General features: G+C 47.5%; 5 protein-coding genes across 5 annotated transcripts; 3 read left to right on the top strand and 2 right to left on the bottom strand.

Moving 5' to 3' along the window:
- Positions 1 to 461: 461 nt before the first annotated feature.
- Positions 462 to 2160, top strand: AO090003001241 (chitin deacetylase; the record flags this gene model as incomplete). The annotated part of the gene is made up of 3 exons (XM_023235233.1): positions 462 to 760; positions 819 to 1183; positions 2138 to 2160. The coding sequence occupies 3 exons, from the start codon at positions 462 to 464 to the stop codon at positions 2158 to 2160; spliced, it is 687 nt and encodes a 228-aa protein (XP_023090271.1).
- A 1984-nt stretch (positions 2161 to 4144) lies between these two features.
- On the bottom strand, positions 4145 to 5506 carry AO090003001242 (inositol-pentakisphosphate 2-kinase; the record flags this gene model as incomplete). The annotated part of the gene is made up of 2 exons (XM_023235234.1): positions 4145 to 4279; positions 4655 to 5506. The coding sequence occupies 2 exons, from the start codon at positions 5504 to 5506 to the stop codon at positions 4145 to 4147; spliced, it is 987 nt and encodes a 328-aa protein (XP_023090272.1).
- Positions 5507 to 8038: 2532 nt separating this feature from the next.
- AO090003001243 (thiamine-binding protein) lies at positions 8039 to 8801 on the top strand (the record flags this gene model as incomplete). Its single annotated transcript, XM_023235235.1, has 4 exons — positions 8039 to 8107; positions 8277 to 8382; positions 8495 to 8597; positions 8735 to 8801. The coding sequence occupies 4 exons, from the start codon at positions 8039 to 8041 to the stop codon at positions 8799 to 8801; spliced, it is 345 nt and encodes a 114-aa protein (XP_023090273.1).
- Positions 8802 to 9208: 407 nt separating this feature from the next.
- AO090003001244 (uncharacterized protein) lies at positions 9209 to 11731 on the bottom strand (the record flags this gene model as incomplete). The annotated part of the gene is made up of 4 exons (XM_023235236.1): positions 9209 to 9969; positions 10060 to 10235; positions 10297 to 10554; positions 11652 to 11731. 4 exons carry the CDS (start codon positions 11729 to 11731, stop codon positions 9209 to 9211), a joined length of 1275 nt encoding a protein of 424 aa, XP_023090274.1.
- A 3878-nt stretch (positions 11732 to 15609) lies between these two features.
- AO090003001246 (putative C6 transcription factor) lies at positions 15610 to 17913 on the top strand (the record flags this gene model as incomplete). The annotated part of the gene is made up of 5 exons (XM_023235237.1): positions 15610 to 15671; positions 15722 to 15893; positions 16081 to 16471; positions 16521 to 17410; positions 17464 to 17913. 5 exons carry the CDS (start codon positions 15610 to 15612, stop codon positions 17911 to 17913), a joined length of 1965 nt encoding a protein of 654 aa, XP_023090275.1.
- Between the last annotated feature and the right edge of the window lie 165 nt (positions 17914 to 18078).

The raw sequence follows: 18078 nt of genomic DNA on the forward strand, positions 1-18078 counted from the left end.
CAGCTGCCGATCGATATGAAAGCTCATTTCCGAATCTTGGCCAATGGGGCGGTTGCCTGGTGTATCTAGAGCTATCATGTGAAGTCAATGCTCACCCTATATCAGGTCGACTCCCTCTAGAGAGATAAGTACTGGGATGTACCTACTTTCTTCTACGAGCTGGTTCATTTTATAGAAATGTGTAACCTCGTCTAGAGCGCTACCAGGATATTCACAGTTATTGTTCTTGGTGGATATCATGAGTCTTTGCTTGATCCCAGATGAAGTAGACTATTTAAGCAGCATCGCCTGACTACTTTCCTGCCTCTTCTTGCACAACAATCATTTGCCTTTGCTTCGTATATATCTTTTCTCTCTCGCCTTCGCTGTCTATTTTGCACAATTGTTCCCGAGCATCGCAGTGATCACTCTCACTATACGCTCCATTGATACCGCTTCAGACTTACGCACATATATACAAGATGTATACATTCTTCACTCTTTCACTTCTTATGACTCTTACTCCCCATGTCTTGTCCGCACCATTGAACAACGCCATCACCACCGTCCCTACCGGCCAGATCATCAGGAGCTGCACCACCCCGAACACCGTTGCCCTGACCTTCGACGACGGTCCCTCGGGCTACACGCCGCAACTGCTCGACCTGCTGAACGAGTACGGAGCCAAGGCTACCTTCTTCATGATCGGTGAAGGCAGCCAGGAATATCCCGATACGATCAGGCGCATGAGGAGCGAAGGTCACCAGGTCGGATCACACACGTACGTACCCCCACTGACGCGCCCAGGCTTTTGTTCCGAAGAGAACTGACCCCTGCAGATTGGAGCATGCCAGTCTCCCATCCCTGAGCTACGAGCAAATCGTGCAACAGATGACGAAGCTCGAGGGGATTCTGCAGTCTGCCATGGGAGATATTCCCACTTACATGCGGCCTCCGTATTTCGAAGTCAACGAACAAGTCCTTGCGGCTATGAATGAACTGGGCTACAAGGTTATCCAGTCTAGTATTGATACTAAGGATTACGAGAATAATGATGTCTCGCGGATTGACATTAGTTATGAGAAATTCGTTAATGAGTTGAATGCCGGTGGTAGCATCGTGCTGGCTCATGATATCCATGAGCAGACGGTGGTTAGTCTCGCTCGGCGGATGATGGAGGAGATTAAGGCGAAAGGGTTTAAGAGTATGTTTTTCCTTTTTTCCCTGGTGTAAAGGATAGAAAGCTAACGGGACACAGTGACTACCGTCGGAGAATGCCTCGGTGAGGCCGAAGCGGAGTGGTACCGTAAAGGCCGTTAGGGCTTGACATGTATAGTTTGAAATTTGGATATCCCATGTTCTTTTGCCGGTATAGCGTATAGCGGTGTTTCTTAGTTTCTTTCAGACTAGCCTCGAAAATCAAATAAATATCATCAAATATTTGAATCAGGTCCCCTTGTCTATAGTATAGTCCTACGTAAAATCTGAGCTAAGAAACAGCGACTCCAAACTTAGCCCAAAGTCAAAGAACAGCCAAGAAAGCCCAGACACTTGTAGAAATACTCTCACAGTTCGTATCTACGATAGCGGGTTACACCAGGTGCAGAACCATGGATGATAGCAGTTCGTACTATATACTCCGTCCAGAGTCTGACTCTTGCCTTCTTCCATTTTCCCGATCTCGGTCCGGCCCGAACTCAAGTTATTCAACAAGATTTAATTCAAATCCGTCCTGACTTCACCGACACGTCACCAGTTATGCGCCTCTTGTCACTGTAACCTTTATCTACGAAGGGTATTTTCTTCCGTCCTGGGTTTTTGAAACGGGACCGGAGATTTTAATATCGGGAAATGGGGATTTGGTATCTAGTACCTACTGCTAGTACCTATCAGAGAGTCAAGACTGTAAGTCATCACTGGACCTCAAAAGAAGACCTAGAATACAAGAAAATTAACAGTTAACCATAGACCCAGAGCCAAGGAACCAGATTCACTTAAACAAAGAAAGATACATGCCGTCAAGTCATTGTGACTGTGACTGTGACTGGCAAGTCAACGTCAGATAGTCAAGCGGAGATTTCTATCAAGGTCACACAGCATAAGCATAGGGGTACATAATATAAGGCCCAACCGCGGGAGCGACATCTACCCAATTCAGGTACCTTTCTCCATACCCAATGAATTGAAGTAGGGTTACTCACCGTTTGTTCTGTAGGAGTTCATACTTGGGGGAGATACTTGATCGGGTCAATCAACCAGATCAACCAGGTCAAATCAAGTTAAATCGAATCTCTTCAATCAATCAAGGAAAGAAAAAAGAAGGAAGAAGAAAAGAGAGAATGTCCCTAAAAACCCGCCTCTCACACTTCATTCATTCAATACGAGACCTCTTCAAGGACTGTGCGCTGTATCTACCGGCTAAGGATAGTTGGAGCGAGGAGTATAATTTTCCGTCGGCGCCTATGGCGGGTGCGGGGAGGAGACGGTAATTCTTATTATAATTTTTCTTTTAAATATTTCTTTAAGTCTTGCTTTAAGTCTTGTTAGGGGTGGATGATAATTGTTTGTATTGTTAGTATAGCCGTTGGGTATGTTATAATATACGTGTTATGTGTGTATGTGTGTTTGTGTCCTTGCGTGTAGATTGTTGGGTCTGTGCTCATTTATATTTGTGTCTTTTTATCGTTATGTGGTGTCTGTGTATGTATGTAGTTATATTATGTAGATATATTATCCCATGATAAGCACAGAGTAAGTCAACGCCACTCAGCCATGGCTATAGTTTAAATCAAACTGGAATGAAAGTTCTAGATTCGGACCATTTTTATTGTATTCTTTAGGTTATAGATTCCTGATATATGGTTAAGCATTGATCATTAATCATTCTGAAACATGGTTCAGTGGAAGGATCATCTATCTAATCTGATCTTAATCTAATGTCGGTTTATGTGGATTCTGTGTTGACGCTTTTGTAGAAAGAAGGTTGGGTTCGGTTTTGTCTTTGGGTACCCTACTGGGTCTGTGGACTTATGATATTATTGAGTTTGTATATCCAGAAGACGGAGAGGGTGATGTGGCGATGGGACTGTGGATTTATGTATGTATACTCGGGTAGAAATAGAATACACTTGAGTACTCATTAACACCTTATCCAAAGTATCACTCATCTCTAGTAAAGAGTAGTTGGTCTACTTATGAGAATGATTGGAAACCCAATCAGATCGCAACTCACCACATCGTCGGAGATCCGTCCATATTATACAGATACAACAAATTCAATAGTATCAACCAAACCAAGAACAAAGAACAAAGCACAAGCTTCCCAAGCAAACCCAAGTATTGCACTCCCGACCTGGACACGTAGTACTAGCGAGATTGAAATCGACAAGCTTCTGTATTTCTCGTGGTACGGTTGCACGGCTTTTGGTTGGATGTGTCATAAGTTAGTCTATATCGAGACTGAACTGGGATCGGGCTTGCTGGATGGTGTAGAAAAAAGGGTTACTTCTGAATTGATAATTTAAGGAAAGGAAGAGTATATATATTTCTATGAGATGTTGTATCGTTTGACTGTTGGGTACTCGAGGAGGCCTAGTGTGGCTGTTGTATATTCTGTTTTTCGTGGGTCAGATATTAGGCTTATATTGTTGATTGATACTGTATTTGTCATTTAGTCTGGGATTCAAGGGAGTTTGGGAGTGATATAAGAAAGACCATCGTTCTTTTTTTTTTTTTTTTTTTTTTTTTTTTTTTTTTTTTTTGATGGATTTATATAGTTTTTGATGGTGAACGAACATGGTATAGAGTGATTCTAAATGTTGGATACAGATGAATGGCGATAGTCGGTAAGAAGTTATACCATGATTGTGGAATATGTCTGATTTCGAAGGATTGATGAAGTTGAGTTCATCTTTTGCGTAGAGTTATCCAAAAGGGGAGATATGAATGTCCGAAATTGGAGGCAATGGTTGTGGCCTCGTTCGATATGGGATTAGCATGCACGTATATTGTAGGATTGGTCTTCTTGAGTTGACAGTGCGCCGAGGTTGAAAATATTCCCATCTTGAGAGACTCGATTGAGAGCATCTGATTTGATAAAGATCAAGTCACTATGCAAAAGTTCATAAGATTGAATAAATGTAGACGTAGTTGTGAAGGTCAAAGGTTAAACGTTCTCTAAACTTGGTATATTACCTAGATAAATAAAAGCAAACCCTAATGTACACAAACCCATGTAGATTGAACAACTGAAAGACGAAAGGCGAATACCTCCCAAATGCAGGAAACCGAACGTAACTTGCTGGTTATAAAAAAGATAGAGTTGCAGTCTATCATCATGCGATCTTCGTAACTCAACACACCCAATCCAGGGTCTGTCGCTATTAGAATAATTAGAAACCTTAGGAAATGGTTAGAACAGAATCGGACTAGATAGACGGCTGCGAATGACCTCGGGATCCTTGTAATGCACAATCGCTAATGTGTGAACAGGTCTTCGACCCCAAGTACCAGCCCTCGGAGATCAACTGTTTCTCCACATCCAGCCAGTATTTCGCTTTGCCACCAGCTCCCGTCTTCAGGTCCAGATCACCGAGACGGATTTCAACAGTCCCCACTTCGTCGCTCGGCATCTATCTATGTTAGAGGACACTCGCCAATAGCAGAAATGACGTACCTTAATGAACATCGTGCAGTCTCGGAGGGTCATTCCGAGTGACTTATCCCGAGACTGCGCCGGTGGGCCGTGTAGCCCAACATCGCGATGTGCTCTTTGATGAGCGAGAAGCTTCTGCATTGTCCCATTCCAATACAGCACTTTCGCCAGCCGCTTCGGGTCTTTGCAGCCCTTGACCGACCGAGTGGCCCGCAGGACGTTCTCGAACTTGTCCGAGACCAAGTCGAGCGGGCAGAACGATCGCTCTGGTTTCCCGCCCCTCGTCCACGCTTCGTGGTTCTTCATATCACGCATTGCGCAAGTACGACATCTGCGAGCAGTAGCCGGCGCCGATGGTGATTGCAAAAGCCACTTCGGTTTCAATTCGGCCAGAGCCATGCCCGTGTCGTTGAAGGTGGTCATGTCGGTGATCAGAAGTCCAAATGGCTCAGTAGTAGCCAGATATACGCCTTGGCGTCGTTTGGAACGCTTGCCGTCCATCTCGGCGACGCGCAGCTGATCATTGCAGTGCTGGATCAGTCCCCGTGGGAGGCATACCAGCTCCTGATCCACAAGCTCCTCCGGCTTGAAGAGAGGGCGAATGTTCTTGTCGAAATTTCGAGCGATCTCCTGATAAGGGATCCCGGAAGGTGTATCCTTCCGCAATCGAAGCAACTTGCCTTTAAACTCAGGTGGGACACTAGAAGAGTCTACCACACCAGGCCCAGCACCATTAACTGCCAGGGGCAACTCTTTTTTCGACGCAATGGCCGACTTCGCGGAGACGATGCGATAGATCACGTTGGCACCGCCCTCTGCCAAATAGACGAGCTGAGCCCCTATTGGGAGCTCTAATAAATTGGGCTTGGTCATCCGTTAAGTTGTGAGGTAGTGAAGTAGGATTTTTTTGGGCGGAAGAAGCATGGCCACAGCAGATTGCTTCAAACGCCTACAACCCCAGTAATATGGTGTCGAGAGTGTCGGGGGAAAGAACCAACGACGTCGTCAGGTGTCAATCCCCTGCAGTTTAAGTGCGCTGCGAATAAATAGTTCCAGGAGCTAGCAGGGGGTTATGAGGCGCGATGAAAAAAGCAAAAGGAGATTCTAACTACACCGGTGCGATGATCTCACGCGGATGATAGAGCCTCCTATGAGATTGTAAAATAGCCCAACACAGCAGCAAACCTAGAATAAAACAGGATTGGTGGTAGTGCACCCAACCGCTACCAAATATTATTTTTTGGGCGTCTTTGCCTCGGCTCCTTTGTTCTTGTACTGGCCTGTATTATTTTGGGCGCCCAATTCGGTGCGGACAAAAGAGGATACAACTTCCAGGGCAAGTGTATATGACCTCTCAATGCCGCTGTACTACCTTCGCGGAGCGGATTGGCTGGCTTGGGACAGAAAGAGACAGGTGGAGGAGGTTCCCCAAAAGACAATGTCCAGCCGATAACGTTTAGTGGAGAGTCTCCGATCTAGTCTTTCAGCGTGGTGCAGGGTTCTTGTCGTATCAGCAGGCGTGGCGTTTGCCTTGGGAGCCTGAGGCGACTGGATTTGCCAATCAGATCACGTCTGCCGAGACAACTTCACCGGAGACTTTGATATTGTTCCAGGAAATCCCCTCGGCCGGCAGACGATGAGTCGCATGCACCTTGCGAACGAAGCAACGTAGGTGAGTGGACTGCGCCAGTAGGAGTTGTGTCCGGTGCGAATGCGATCGCAAGGCGTCGGGCACACAGACGTCTGTAAATGCAAAACCACTGGCAAGTTGCTGTGCTCAGGATAGAGCGATTTATGCACAGCGCTTGACGACGATAGGCGGTCAGCGACGCTGTACTTAACGGGCAGACCAATAAAGAATTCTATGACCGGTCGATGGGTCAACGATCACGAAGAAGGGAAATTCTCCACAGAATCATGTGAAAGGCAGACCCGGCTAAGAAGGTAGTAGAAGAGCTATACGAAAGACTGCGCAATCAAAGAGGTCAGAGCGACAGCGTGAGAATGTCCCAATGGTTTGCCACAACCGCGATCACCGCTTCGTTTTTGGGCGAATGAGAGTGAGGAATCAGATATCAAGGAGCCAGAAAAGAACGTCGCACTTGAGAATCAAGTGGGGGAGTAGAAAATAATAAGTAGTCTCCGTCAGAGCAATGTGTTATTGTTTCAGAAAAGGGAAACTTGAACCAGATAGTGGACTGAGTGGATGGGACGGCAGGGAGTAGTAAGTAGGTCACTGTTCAGTACATAAATGAGGTCGAAGCCGACGTTGACGTTCAATGCCTTGCCCGTTTAAAAAAAGGGATAAATTCCCCTCAACAGGGCTGACCACAATGACGATCACGTCCAGGTGTACAATGACGCAGGGTCTAGTTTAACAAGTGGGCGGTCGTGGGAGAAGAAGAAAAAAATAATAAATAAATAAAATAAAGAGGGAGACCGCTAAAAGGGTTAAATAAAATCAAGTCGGTTCCATGGTTGGCATTTAATAGCAGGTTTATTAATACGTTTTGTTGGTGATAGTTATTCGGTCAGCTTGGAGGAAGGCTGGCTGGCGAGAATCTTTTTAGCTTTTTCTTTTTCCCATCATATCTTTTACCCTCGGTTGCCTCTTTGGTCAATGTCAACATGTTTGTGTTTCTATTCGAAGGAACTGTAGAAGTTGCGAGAGGCGTCGAAACCGCCGATCCCACTTGACTAGCATAAATCGGCTCCAGGATCATTAGATTCTGACGGGGATCAGGGTTTTTAGTCGCAACTTATTGCACGACCCGATCTGGGGTATGGATTAAAATCCAAAAATAATCAACATTTCACTGAGAAAGCCACCAGGCAAGGCTTATCCGACCGGAGTTCATTTGTTAATGGCAAATTGCCTCGAATCAGATCCATCGTACATGTTTAGCAGATGTGGAGACTGTTCCTGTCGGCCCCAATGAAGATTCGTTGGCCATGACACTTGAGGGTCATGATAGTGATTTTGGTCGAGGACGAGTGGGGTGGTTGTATATCAGTCACTTGACTTGATACCTGTCAGTGTCGACCTATGTAGATATTGTCTGAGAACAAGAACGAGAGGAAGATCAAGAAGATATGAATGTCTTGATCTCTTTATCTATAGTTTCCAACATAGTTCTGGCAAGAACACCCTGAACAGTAGAATTGAATAATAAATTACCCCTCCATGCATGTCATTTGAGTTCCTTTGCCCCGCGTCTTAGTTCAACAACGTCAACATCGCCAGACAATCCAAGTCCATTCTTTCTCTCTCCCCCTCACACAATCCCTATTCAGAGATTAAACTTTGATATTCCAATCCGAACCGGATAAATTACCCATTGTCCACCATCACTCCAATAATCAAACACCCAACCAAATAACCCACCCAGCAACACCACCGACCCAATGGCCTCCTCCGATATCTCCTCCATCCCAACACCAGCCCACTGCACCGCAGACTTCTGCCTAATCCCGGTAAGATCCGAGTCTCCCTTCCAGAACCCTTCCATCAATCCCGACAACACCTCCGGCAAAGACCAAACAGTATACATGCAACCCGACCATGCAACATGTTGTCTACTCCACCAGATCATATCAAATCAGACCATCCAACTAACCCAGAACCTGCACATTCGCTGTCCAGATCGGCACCTCCTCCCCCTCCGTCTCCGCCCAAATCGCCGACGTCCAACGCCTAATCGAGAAATCCGGTCTCAAGTACGTGATGCACAGCGCCGGCACAACCCTCGGTATGAAATGATTGAGTCCCACTCCCTGAGCCCATGATGAGTTGTTTGTTCTTCTGGTATTGGTCCGATTGCGAAGCTGACGGGTGTGTCTGTGTGTGGCATGTTTGTTCAGAGGGGCCCTGGGACAAAGTTCATCAGGTTATTGGACAGGCGCATACGGTTCTGCATCAGCAGGGGATTGTGCGCATCCAGACGGATGTGAGGGTTGGGTCGAGGTTGGTTTCTTTCCTTTTCCTTTCTCGGGTCTTTGGGGTTTGATTTGTGGGCGTTGGGGGTTGGATGCGCCTTTAAACCCTCTTGGGAATGTCGTGCGTTTGTTTGTGGTGCCGAAGGCTGATGTCGGGTGGGACAGGACCGATAAGGAACAGTCGTTCGAGGATAAGGTGAATAAGGTACGGCAGTTGTTGGGGAAGGAGTAAGTGGTTTTGCGACGATTTCTTTCTCCGCTGTATTATTTATCTAGTGCAATCGTTGGAGGGGAATGTTTGTTCGGGTATATTCCATTTCTAGGTAATATCTCACGGTTGCTACGTACACGGCATGGTATGGTATGAATATGGTTGGTATATATGGACAACATAAAAGAAGGCTCATCTATATTCAAAGTCAAGTCATGGCTTACCCAAAACGCCGTTTTCCTGTGTCCCCATGTACATGTGACTTTCCAAATAATATCGACAGCGAGGCTAATCCGTAAAGATCCCAGCCTCGAAAAGCAACAGCGCTGATTTCAAGCTTGTCCGTCGCCAATTAAACACGTTAACATGGTGAAAATGCTGGAGAATGAAGAAACGAGATGGACGGATATCGGAAGGATCTCTTCCGCTTAGAGCGTGATGCCGCCGCCGAGTAGGCTGCCCCAGTCGCCTCCCACCCAGACCCATTCGCCCATGCTGGGGTTGGAGCCCAGTTTGGCGCTCTGGACCAGCTCGACTAGTCCCTTGAAGACGTTGGAGTAGGTGGAGGCACCGCTGGTCTGGGTGGCGGCCGTTAGGTTGGTACGGCCCACGGCATTGGTGACGCCGTTCAGGTTGTCGACGGTCTTGATGGCGGGGCCCTTGTCGAAGAAATCAACCAGGATAAAGGCTGGTTGGCGGCTGTAGGCTTCCTTGCACTTAGTGGCTGCGTCGCCCAGGTTGCCGGTTCCGCCGGACGGCGCGTTAGTGGTCGACACGTAGCTGGAGTTGGGATATTCCAGGCTGAGAACTGTCTGGTAGAGGAAGTGGTTCATGAACGGCAAACGATTCGAGGAGAGCGCAGACGACAGGTCGTTCTGGAGGCTGGATGGACGGTCGGGGTTGCAGGAGAAGTTGGAGGGGCTCGTTACGTCGTAAGGGTTCTCCCAAATGTAGGTGAACTCGTCCATGAGGTACGGAGCCACCGTATTCTTAGACGCATCCAAGGATGCCACAAATGTCATTAATCGAGTTCCATTGTTGATGAGACTTTCTAAAGTTGGCCACGAGCTCGGCGCGGTAGTCTGGGAGGTGGGTGTATATGCGTAGTCGACAAGGTTGGCTGTTTGGAATTGCGCATGAAGATCGGAGGCAGAGGCGTCATCGGAGTTGACCAGTAAAAGTGTTACCACTAAGAACGGGAACCGTCGTCAGCGCCAGTCTTTGATTATCGACCAACAGGGAAACAATAAGGAGGGTATAATATGCATGATTAACATACCATCGTTCTTGTTGGAATCCAACCAGCTCTTGATCTCGGACAACCATGTGCTCAGCTTCCCTGCGTCCATCAACTCACAACTAGAATGACATAGATGCCATTCGCTATCCTTCTTATGGACCTGAGCCGAGATCAAGCGAACGCCAGCGTCAAGCTGCACCGTAGTATTGAAATACCTGAAGTAAGGTTAGTAACAATAAGCAGGGGGTTGATGGGATCGCCTTTTGTCAAACTTACTGATTCCCAGACGTCGAATAGCCAGTCGAAGCATCTCGTACAAAAGGACTGTCATGTGCACCCAGATGAGTGATTTCGCCGTATGATTTCGAGCATAAATCGGGCGAGTTATTGCATGCCGTTTGGCGCGGGAGCACCGTTCCGGCGGCAGCAAAAGGAAGCAAAGCTAAGAGGCCGAACCCTAGCATATTGACAGCGGCGGGATATGTGATGATAAATGTTAAACAACCCGGATGAGCAGCGTCAAATATGTAACGGCTGCAGTGAAAAAGGAGAACGAAGGGAGGTAGGTGGAGATGTACTATGCAATGGTACTATTGATATGGCTAGAACGCTAGAGTCCGTGCAATATGGAGTACTGGGGTCGATTGAAAAAGAAAAGAAAGAAAAGAGGCTTGTTTGTTTCAGGGAGAAATCCCGACCAGTCTATGAATCTGATACAGAAATAAAGGGATTGAGGACCACGATCCAAAGAAACAAACCCCACTCCTTCAATTAAAATGGATAAATAAAAGTTGGACGTTCACCCAAGGCAACAACACACCGCTAGTGGATCTCAAACGCATGTCGTCGATCGGAGTGTGATAGTGGACCATGGGGACATGGGGACGGTATTTTATTAGGGATGGAGTCTGCTGGCCGCGTTGCCTCTGCGACTATTCTTAGAAAGACAAGGCTTTGTGGTGACGCGCCATGCGTGGCTCAGCCAACCAGTTAACCCTATTTGGCGTTGCTGTGGTCCCGACCCTTCCAGACGGGTGCTTGGCATCATGAGGTATTCCTCATAGAATGTCCTGCATGGTGACTCTTGCTCGATGTTCAACGAGTGATTCTGACGTTTGTCTCGGAAAAAACATTCCAGTGGATAGGTCTGAATATGTGCAGGAGAACGTTATCTGATCTATTGCAGAGCAGAAATCTATCTATGTATTGTTCTGGTATCATTATCTCATACATGCTAGTCCCGTTTGGCACTACTACTATTATACAATTCTCTCATATGAGAGTAACCCGTTCTTTGTAGGTAAGCTGACCTCATCTTCTTGATCCTTCTCCGCCTTGTCCGGTTGGGAGGGTTGACCAAGCCCTTAGTATCGCGAATCTCCCGGTCTCCAAACAAGGATGGCTCGCCCCATGCAAGATTGATATCTTCGAGGACTCGCACCACACTGTAGGGATTTTCGTGCCGCAACATCCGGTTCATACGACGATTGACCAACCCATGCCGTCCGTAGAGTACTGCCAAGCGGTGTCGGCAAGCCCGGCGGATCCATGCCACCGAGAGGTGAACCCCATTTTTTTCAAGTTCGCGGAGGAGTACCAGACCACGTACCCAAGGGATCATGCTCTCATACGGGCGCCCCTGGGTGACCATCCACTTTCGTTGTTGAGAGACCCGCGTCCTAAAGCCCCACGCGACAATAGCAGCCTGCATGTTTCGACTGAATATTTTCCGAAGTAAGGGGTCTCCGTGCAGCTCGGACAGAGCGCCCGTATCGCGTGGTGACTTCTTTGGATGCGAGACGATGGATCGAGTAGTATTTGAGCTAGAAGAATACTGGCGGGCTAGCCATAAACAACATTTCCGGAGTTCGTCCCAAAGGTTGAGCATCCCTAGGCGCTTCAACACCTCAACCCAGAGCTCAGTAACCGCCAGGTCGCCGTTAGAGGTACCGTGCCGCAGGGCGTGAGAAACAAACTTTATTTCTTTAGTAGCAGGAATATCGTCGCGCCGAGGTGGTTTTCCCGGTGCGCGTGGAATGAGAACACGTTCCGCGATGAAGTCAATGCTCTCCTGAGACAGCGTCGCGCCGCGTAGGGCCATGTTGTCAACAACTTGAATCGCCATCTTCCACTCCCCGGCCGCCAAAAATTTTCGAAAATGAACGTTGGCAAGGTCCGACTTGTCTTCGAATATCTGGCCAATGATTGCCAAAGTCAAGTTGTACGGTCGCCAGTCGCGAGCGACATAGTATGATAACAACAACGATTCTTGCAGCTGAGCGTCCTCTAAGACATCCGGATGCTGGTCACTATGAAGAAGATCGGACAGGAGGATATCACGGTTTTCCGTCGCGAACTTGCGGAGGAGGCGTGCAAATACGCTGTCGCCTACTGAAATTCCGGCGTTCTGAAGCTCCTGAAGCTTATCAACTATATCCTGGCAACCATGGGCTCGGGTAGCCATCTCGCGTAGTGATTGGGGCCCAATAGTCGTCACGCCGAACATTCGTAATCCAGAGAGGATCATTTCAAATCTAAGAGCTTTCGTAGCGAACAGTCTGGCACCGAAGTCATCCTTGAAAGGCTTCTCCTCTAGCCAGGCTTTCCCACGAGGTTCTGGCTGTTGATCCTCTGACTGCCCTGCCAACCCATCTCTTGAGTCAGATTCGTCTTCGCTGATCGCTTCGACTTGGTCGGGGAACCGAAGGCTAGCATAGCGATGGAGCTTCTGAATAAACTGAGGAGACCCATACTCATTGATGTGTTCAATTAGTGGCTGAATCTCCTCGTACGACTGCGGATGGTCACCTCGCCCGACAAGAAGTTTATGTATTCGGGGGACATGGTCGATGCAATTACTCTGTAGCACCGTGGATATGGCTAGGCCGTAAATTTTGTGGCCGTATGTAGCACGGCATATATTCTCGAAAGCCCTTAACCCCGCGGGAATCAAATGACGTTGGGGCTTCCACGGGATGGCAGATGTAGTGTGGGATGTGTTGGTGTTGGAGGAATTTATAGCCGCTTTAAGGACACTTAGGATGTCGTTCGGACAAGACAAATGAGGATCTCGAAGCCGTTTGTGCCATTCCACTGCTTGCTGCGTCAAGCCCCGTTCGAGGAACCCTCCCACGATACTCTCGTAGAACCTGTCCCATCGTCTTCCTGTTTTGACCCATAACTCAAAAGCATAATCCGCCAGCTCCTTCAGTATAACTTCCTGTTTCAGACCCAAATCCACAAAGCTTTGCCAGAAAAAGTCCGCGGTGTCCCCCGAAACAGGAAGTTGTACTCCTTCCACCCGGGTCATTAAGCCCTCCCAAATGTCTAATGTGCCTCTATCTCCATAATGCCGTTGTCGGTAGCGGAGTAATTCCTCCCAGAGAGTGAAGTCGTGCCGCCGGCTCGGGTCATCAACCAGACGAGTCCCTATATCATCGGTGTGTCCTATATCCGACTCGAATTCCAGTTTTTCAGGCTGTAATAATAAGCTCCGCGGCGAGCCAGCAGCATGTATATCAGTGGTTGCATCATTTGTCTGCCCGTTGTTTCTCGATAGTGTCTGTGGCGCTTGTATCTCATATACACGGAAACTCAGCGGTGGTCGCGCAGGTCGTGTACCAAAATCAGCACTAGCGGGTTGTTCCGCTTCGACCGGCTGTGCACTTCGGCTGTGTCGCGAGGTTTGCCTGTAGCGTCGTAAACACTCGCATTGGTACCTGGATTCTAGCTGTTCAATTCCAATGGGCGCCGATATCAGAGAGTCGAGAACCGAGAGAGCTGATGGTCTCTTCAGTAATCGAGAGAGAGCCGGTCGCATGAGTAATGAAAGGAGAGTGGTGGAGGAAAAGTAACTAATATTTTAATCATCCTCCTCACCTATGCCTCATTTGTCGAATTTCATAAGGGTCGGGGAGTAAAAGGAGTGGCTCTACTCGCCTTTGAAGCTCTTGATACCGCGGACACTTTTTGGCAATGACGGAGACCAATAATGCGCTATGCTCTTCTAGGTTAGGCTTTTGAAAAATCACATGAGAGTCATTATTTACTAAGCAATGCACCTGAAAGGCGGAGCGATCAGGAAAATCACGTGATATTCAACTCCCAATTCGGATCCACACCTCACGACATCGAATGATCACTGCTGCCAGTCTTTCACCTGTCATTGTCGTCTCTGTCTCCTCAATCCCCTCAGTCTTACGCATTCGCGCACCGCCAAAATGTTCCGCACCGCCCCTCGTATGGCCGGGTATGTACTTTCCAATTGTTACCTAAATTGCATATCCGCGCACAGATCCAGCAATTGAGTCCCGAACCACGGTGAATTTGGTGCTCAATTGGCCGAGCCATGCCCAGTCGACCCCCAATGAATATAGCCTAAGCTGATATGTTAATTTTTGCTCCTCTAGATTCGTGTTCCGCGAGAACCGTGTCCCTTACTACCAGCGTCTTTTCCAGCAGCACGACGGCAAGCGTCAGTGGTGGAAGGTCAGTTGATCTACAGATTAACCGTGTACGATATGTCGGATAAGAAAGGCATCCTAACGAATTTCGTTGCTACTCAGACCGAGCGTAGCAAGTACGTCATGTACCCCTACCTCCTCTCCGTCTACGGCCTGGGTGCTGGTGAGTGTTGTCTGCGTATCCCGGATGCTTTGTTTAAGCACTAATTTCTTTAGCCACCACCTACGCTATGATCCGCATGGTCTTCGTTAGTCACCCTTTTCTGGAGGCTATACCTAGCTTCCCAGCTAAAACAACATATACATTGTGATGACTGTACTAATACTGTATACAGGGCCACAAGACCTGGTTCGGCAAGGATTAAATGGGATTCTCACCAAGCTACATTTGTCCTAATATACAAAATAACAGCCTCGTTGCGATTGGCGGTGTATCTCTATTTTCAAGATGGGTTGGTTGAGAGGAAGATCTTCAACGTTGTATATAAGATAAGCTAGGGCGTCAATGTGTGGATTCTTTCCTCAACTAAATCCTTAACTCTATGATTGCAGGCTTACTGTATCCATGGATAGACTATAATAATCTTGGATGATACTTATATCCAGTGCGTTTCCTAAAGATCCATCTAGTGAGTTCCCCTCGTTTTTGTATGCGGGCAGCACTTGTGTGATGATTCCCTACTATATAGTAGTTAGTAGGACAGTGGCTAAACGAACTAATTACATTATTGTGTCTTGTATCCCACCTGTATAGCTAGAGGGAGCGCAATGCTCATATCTATAAACATGTATCAGCTGACTCCGAATGATTTTCGAGAGGAGCAGTCTTGTAGCTTAGTAAGCGTTTTGGCGGCGATTGCATCCAATGGAAGTGGATCGGATAAGTCGCTGCATATTAATCATGTTCATCGATATAGAAGGCGACAAGCATCGCAAAGTACATATGACTCTCTTGAATAGTCATGCTATACATAGCACATATGGGCGCATCCTTACTTACAGGCTTCGTTTAGTGGTCGAATATTGCACTAAGTCAAGTATATACTGGTATGCTACTCCAAATAATATAAACATCTGGTACCCTGACAGTATCTCGCAGATATCCATACCGTAAGGGCGAGCGGAAATGAACCGTACGTCTGCTGGACGACCGGCAAAACGAGTGCGCCAGGCATGTGAGCCGTGCAGGTTAGTCTACCCACATAGTTATACAATACAATGACTTAGGTAAATATCAGGCGCAAGAAGGCAAAGTGTCCAGGAGAGCAGCCAGTTTGCTCACTGTGTGCACGGCTACAGCAGCAATGCACATATGCTGATGAAGGAAGAAGATCGCTAACAAATGGAACCGGGTCTGGAGACCCAATCCCTGTGTCGACTACTCCAGAGATAAGGGTCTCCCAGGCTTTGGTAAGAACCAACCCGCTGGAGAATTTAAAAGCAGGCCTGGTAACAAAGGCACAGGAGGACCGCTTAGGCAGCCTTGAAACCAAGATGAATGAGGTCCTGGACGCGCTAGGGTACGTCAATAGCATTATGACGATACTAAAGAACTAATATTTGCATCAGTCGGAATAGCCAAAGACCTGAACAACAGACAACAACGTCATTTATGCCACCCACCCTTGGTGGCTCCGTAACATCATCCCTATCACTGAGCCAGCTCACGCCTCTTCCGACGTGGGAGAATGTCCTTGCTATTGCAGAGTTGTACATGCTATACTGCGACTCGCAGCCTCTTCCTCTGTTTCATAGGGACAGTTTTCTCAGTAGCCTCGGAAATCGTGACCCGGAGGTTATTTACGCCATTCTTGCCTTGAGTGTCCGATTTTCTGAGGATCAATATCGCGACGCCAATGATCTGGCCGCTCGCACCAGCGGTTATACAGAAGTGGCCCGCAGCTTAGTGATGAGACGGGTATCAGAAGGACCGGTTGAGCTATCAACCTTACAGTGTCTATGTCTTCTAAGCCTAGTGGATTTCACGAGTAAGATAGTGGTTTTAAGATGGCTTGTCTATGCTAACTGATCTACTAGATGGAAATACTCATCGATCAAGTATCCACAGCAGCCTAGCTATGAACTTAGCAAAGTGTGCGAACCTCGCGTCGGAGTCTCATGCTGTACTCTCGCCGGTGGCGCGAGAAGAGCGCAGGCGATGCTTTTGGAGCATCTGCCTGCTCAAGCGTCTTCATGGAATGGAATTTGACTATCTGGATCTCCCAGATGGCAGTTTCCCACCTTACCCAGAGAGTCCTAGCATGCCGCAGTCTCGTTCACCGAACGACATGACCGATGGAGCTCGGACTACTGATCTTAAGGATCAAGGTATAGTAGCCTATGTGATCATGCTCAGTGAAGTATTTGCGAAGACTGCTAGATATGTTCGCCGCCACGGGAAGCCAACCAACGTACCACCGTGGTCTTCGCAGTCAGAATACTCCAAGATAATCACACTTCAGATGGACCTAGAAACGTTTGTGCCATATATCCATCGATTTAAGCCCGCTAGCTTATCTGAAAGGACACTCGAGGATCTCCAAGCAAACCGAAATTACTGGGGTCCATTCTTCCTCAATCAGTGTCTGTATCATACCATCTTATGTCTCCTCAACCATCCACTTCTACTTTCGCTGAGCCTCAGAAATTTCCGAAGCACTATCCCCGAGATATTCCTGCAGCATACCTCTGACTTAATATCAACACATACCACCTGGATAATACACTTCATAAAGTATTTTGAAGAGAAGTCGTTCATGGTTTCAGATCCGTTCCTAGGGTATAGCGCCGCGGTCGTGGCTACAATTGAATTACAGCTGAGCTTCACCGAAAACTCCACAATTCGTCAAGAGAAGCGTGACCGGTTCCTCAAATGTGTCAGCTTTGTACAGAAGCTGGGGGAGAAATGGCCGTATATGGCCCGATTGGTATGTTTTATTGTGTTGGTCAAAGACAACAGGCTAACTGGAATGTACCGCAGGCCGACAGATTACAACGTCTGGAAGATGCTGTCTCTGCTTCCTACCAGCCCGAGTCCGGAGCTCAAAATAAGAGTCTACTGATAGATCTCTCTCGATTCTGGGAAATTCTTGAATACTCTTCAAACAGCGATTCGGACTCTGCCAGACGCATGTTCGGCGACTCTTTGTACTCGGAGCCTCCCACCTTTGCTGGAGAAGTATCTCAAACGTCTCCCCTACCCGAACCATTTCGACTCGGTCCCCAACAGGGACTTTCACCATCCCCAATGCCACAGTATGGTCTTCAAACTCCGTTCCCTGCAGGCCCGCCGTACGCTATCGAACCGGGAAACTCACCGCGGCCTGATGTGCTAGACGATGAATTCTCAATTCTTGCTGCAAACTTCTTTTCTCAAGGACAGGAGTTCTTACGAACCTGTGACAATAGGGCGGGGATCGGAAACTTTTGATGCTGCGGTGATTTATCTTTTTATTTGCCATACAAACTCAAGTAGTTGTATATCTTAATCATCCCATTAAACTCACCCTAATTGCTCGGGCCGCTAAAATATATATGAGTCTCTTAGAATAGCCACCGGCTTGGCTACATTGATCAGTTGTCTTTCTTATGCATT

Source organism: Aspergillus oryzae, chromosome 2, assembly GCF_000184455.2.
Source record: "Aspergillus oryzae RIB40 DNA, chromosome 2".
Taxonomy (NCBI): Eukaryota; Fungi; Ascomycota; class Eurotiomycetes; order Eurotiales; family Aspergillaceae; genus Aspergillus; species Aspergillus oryzae.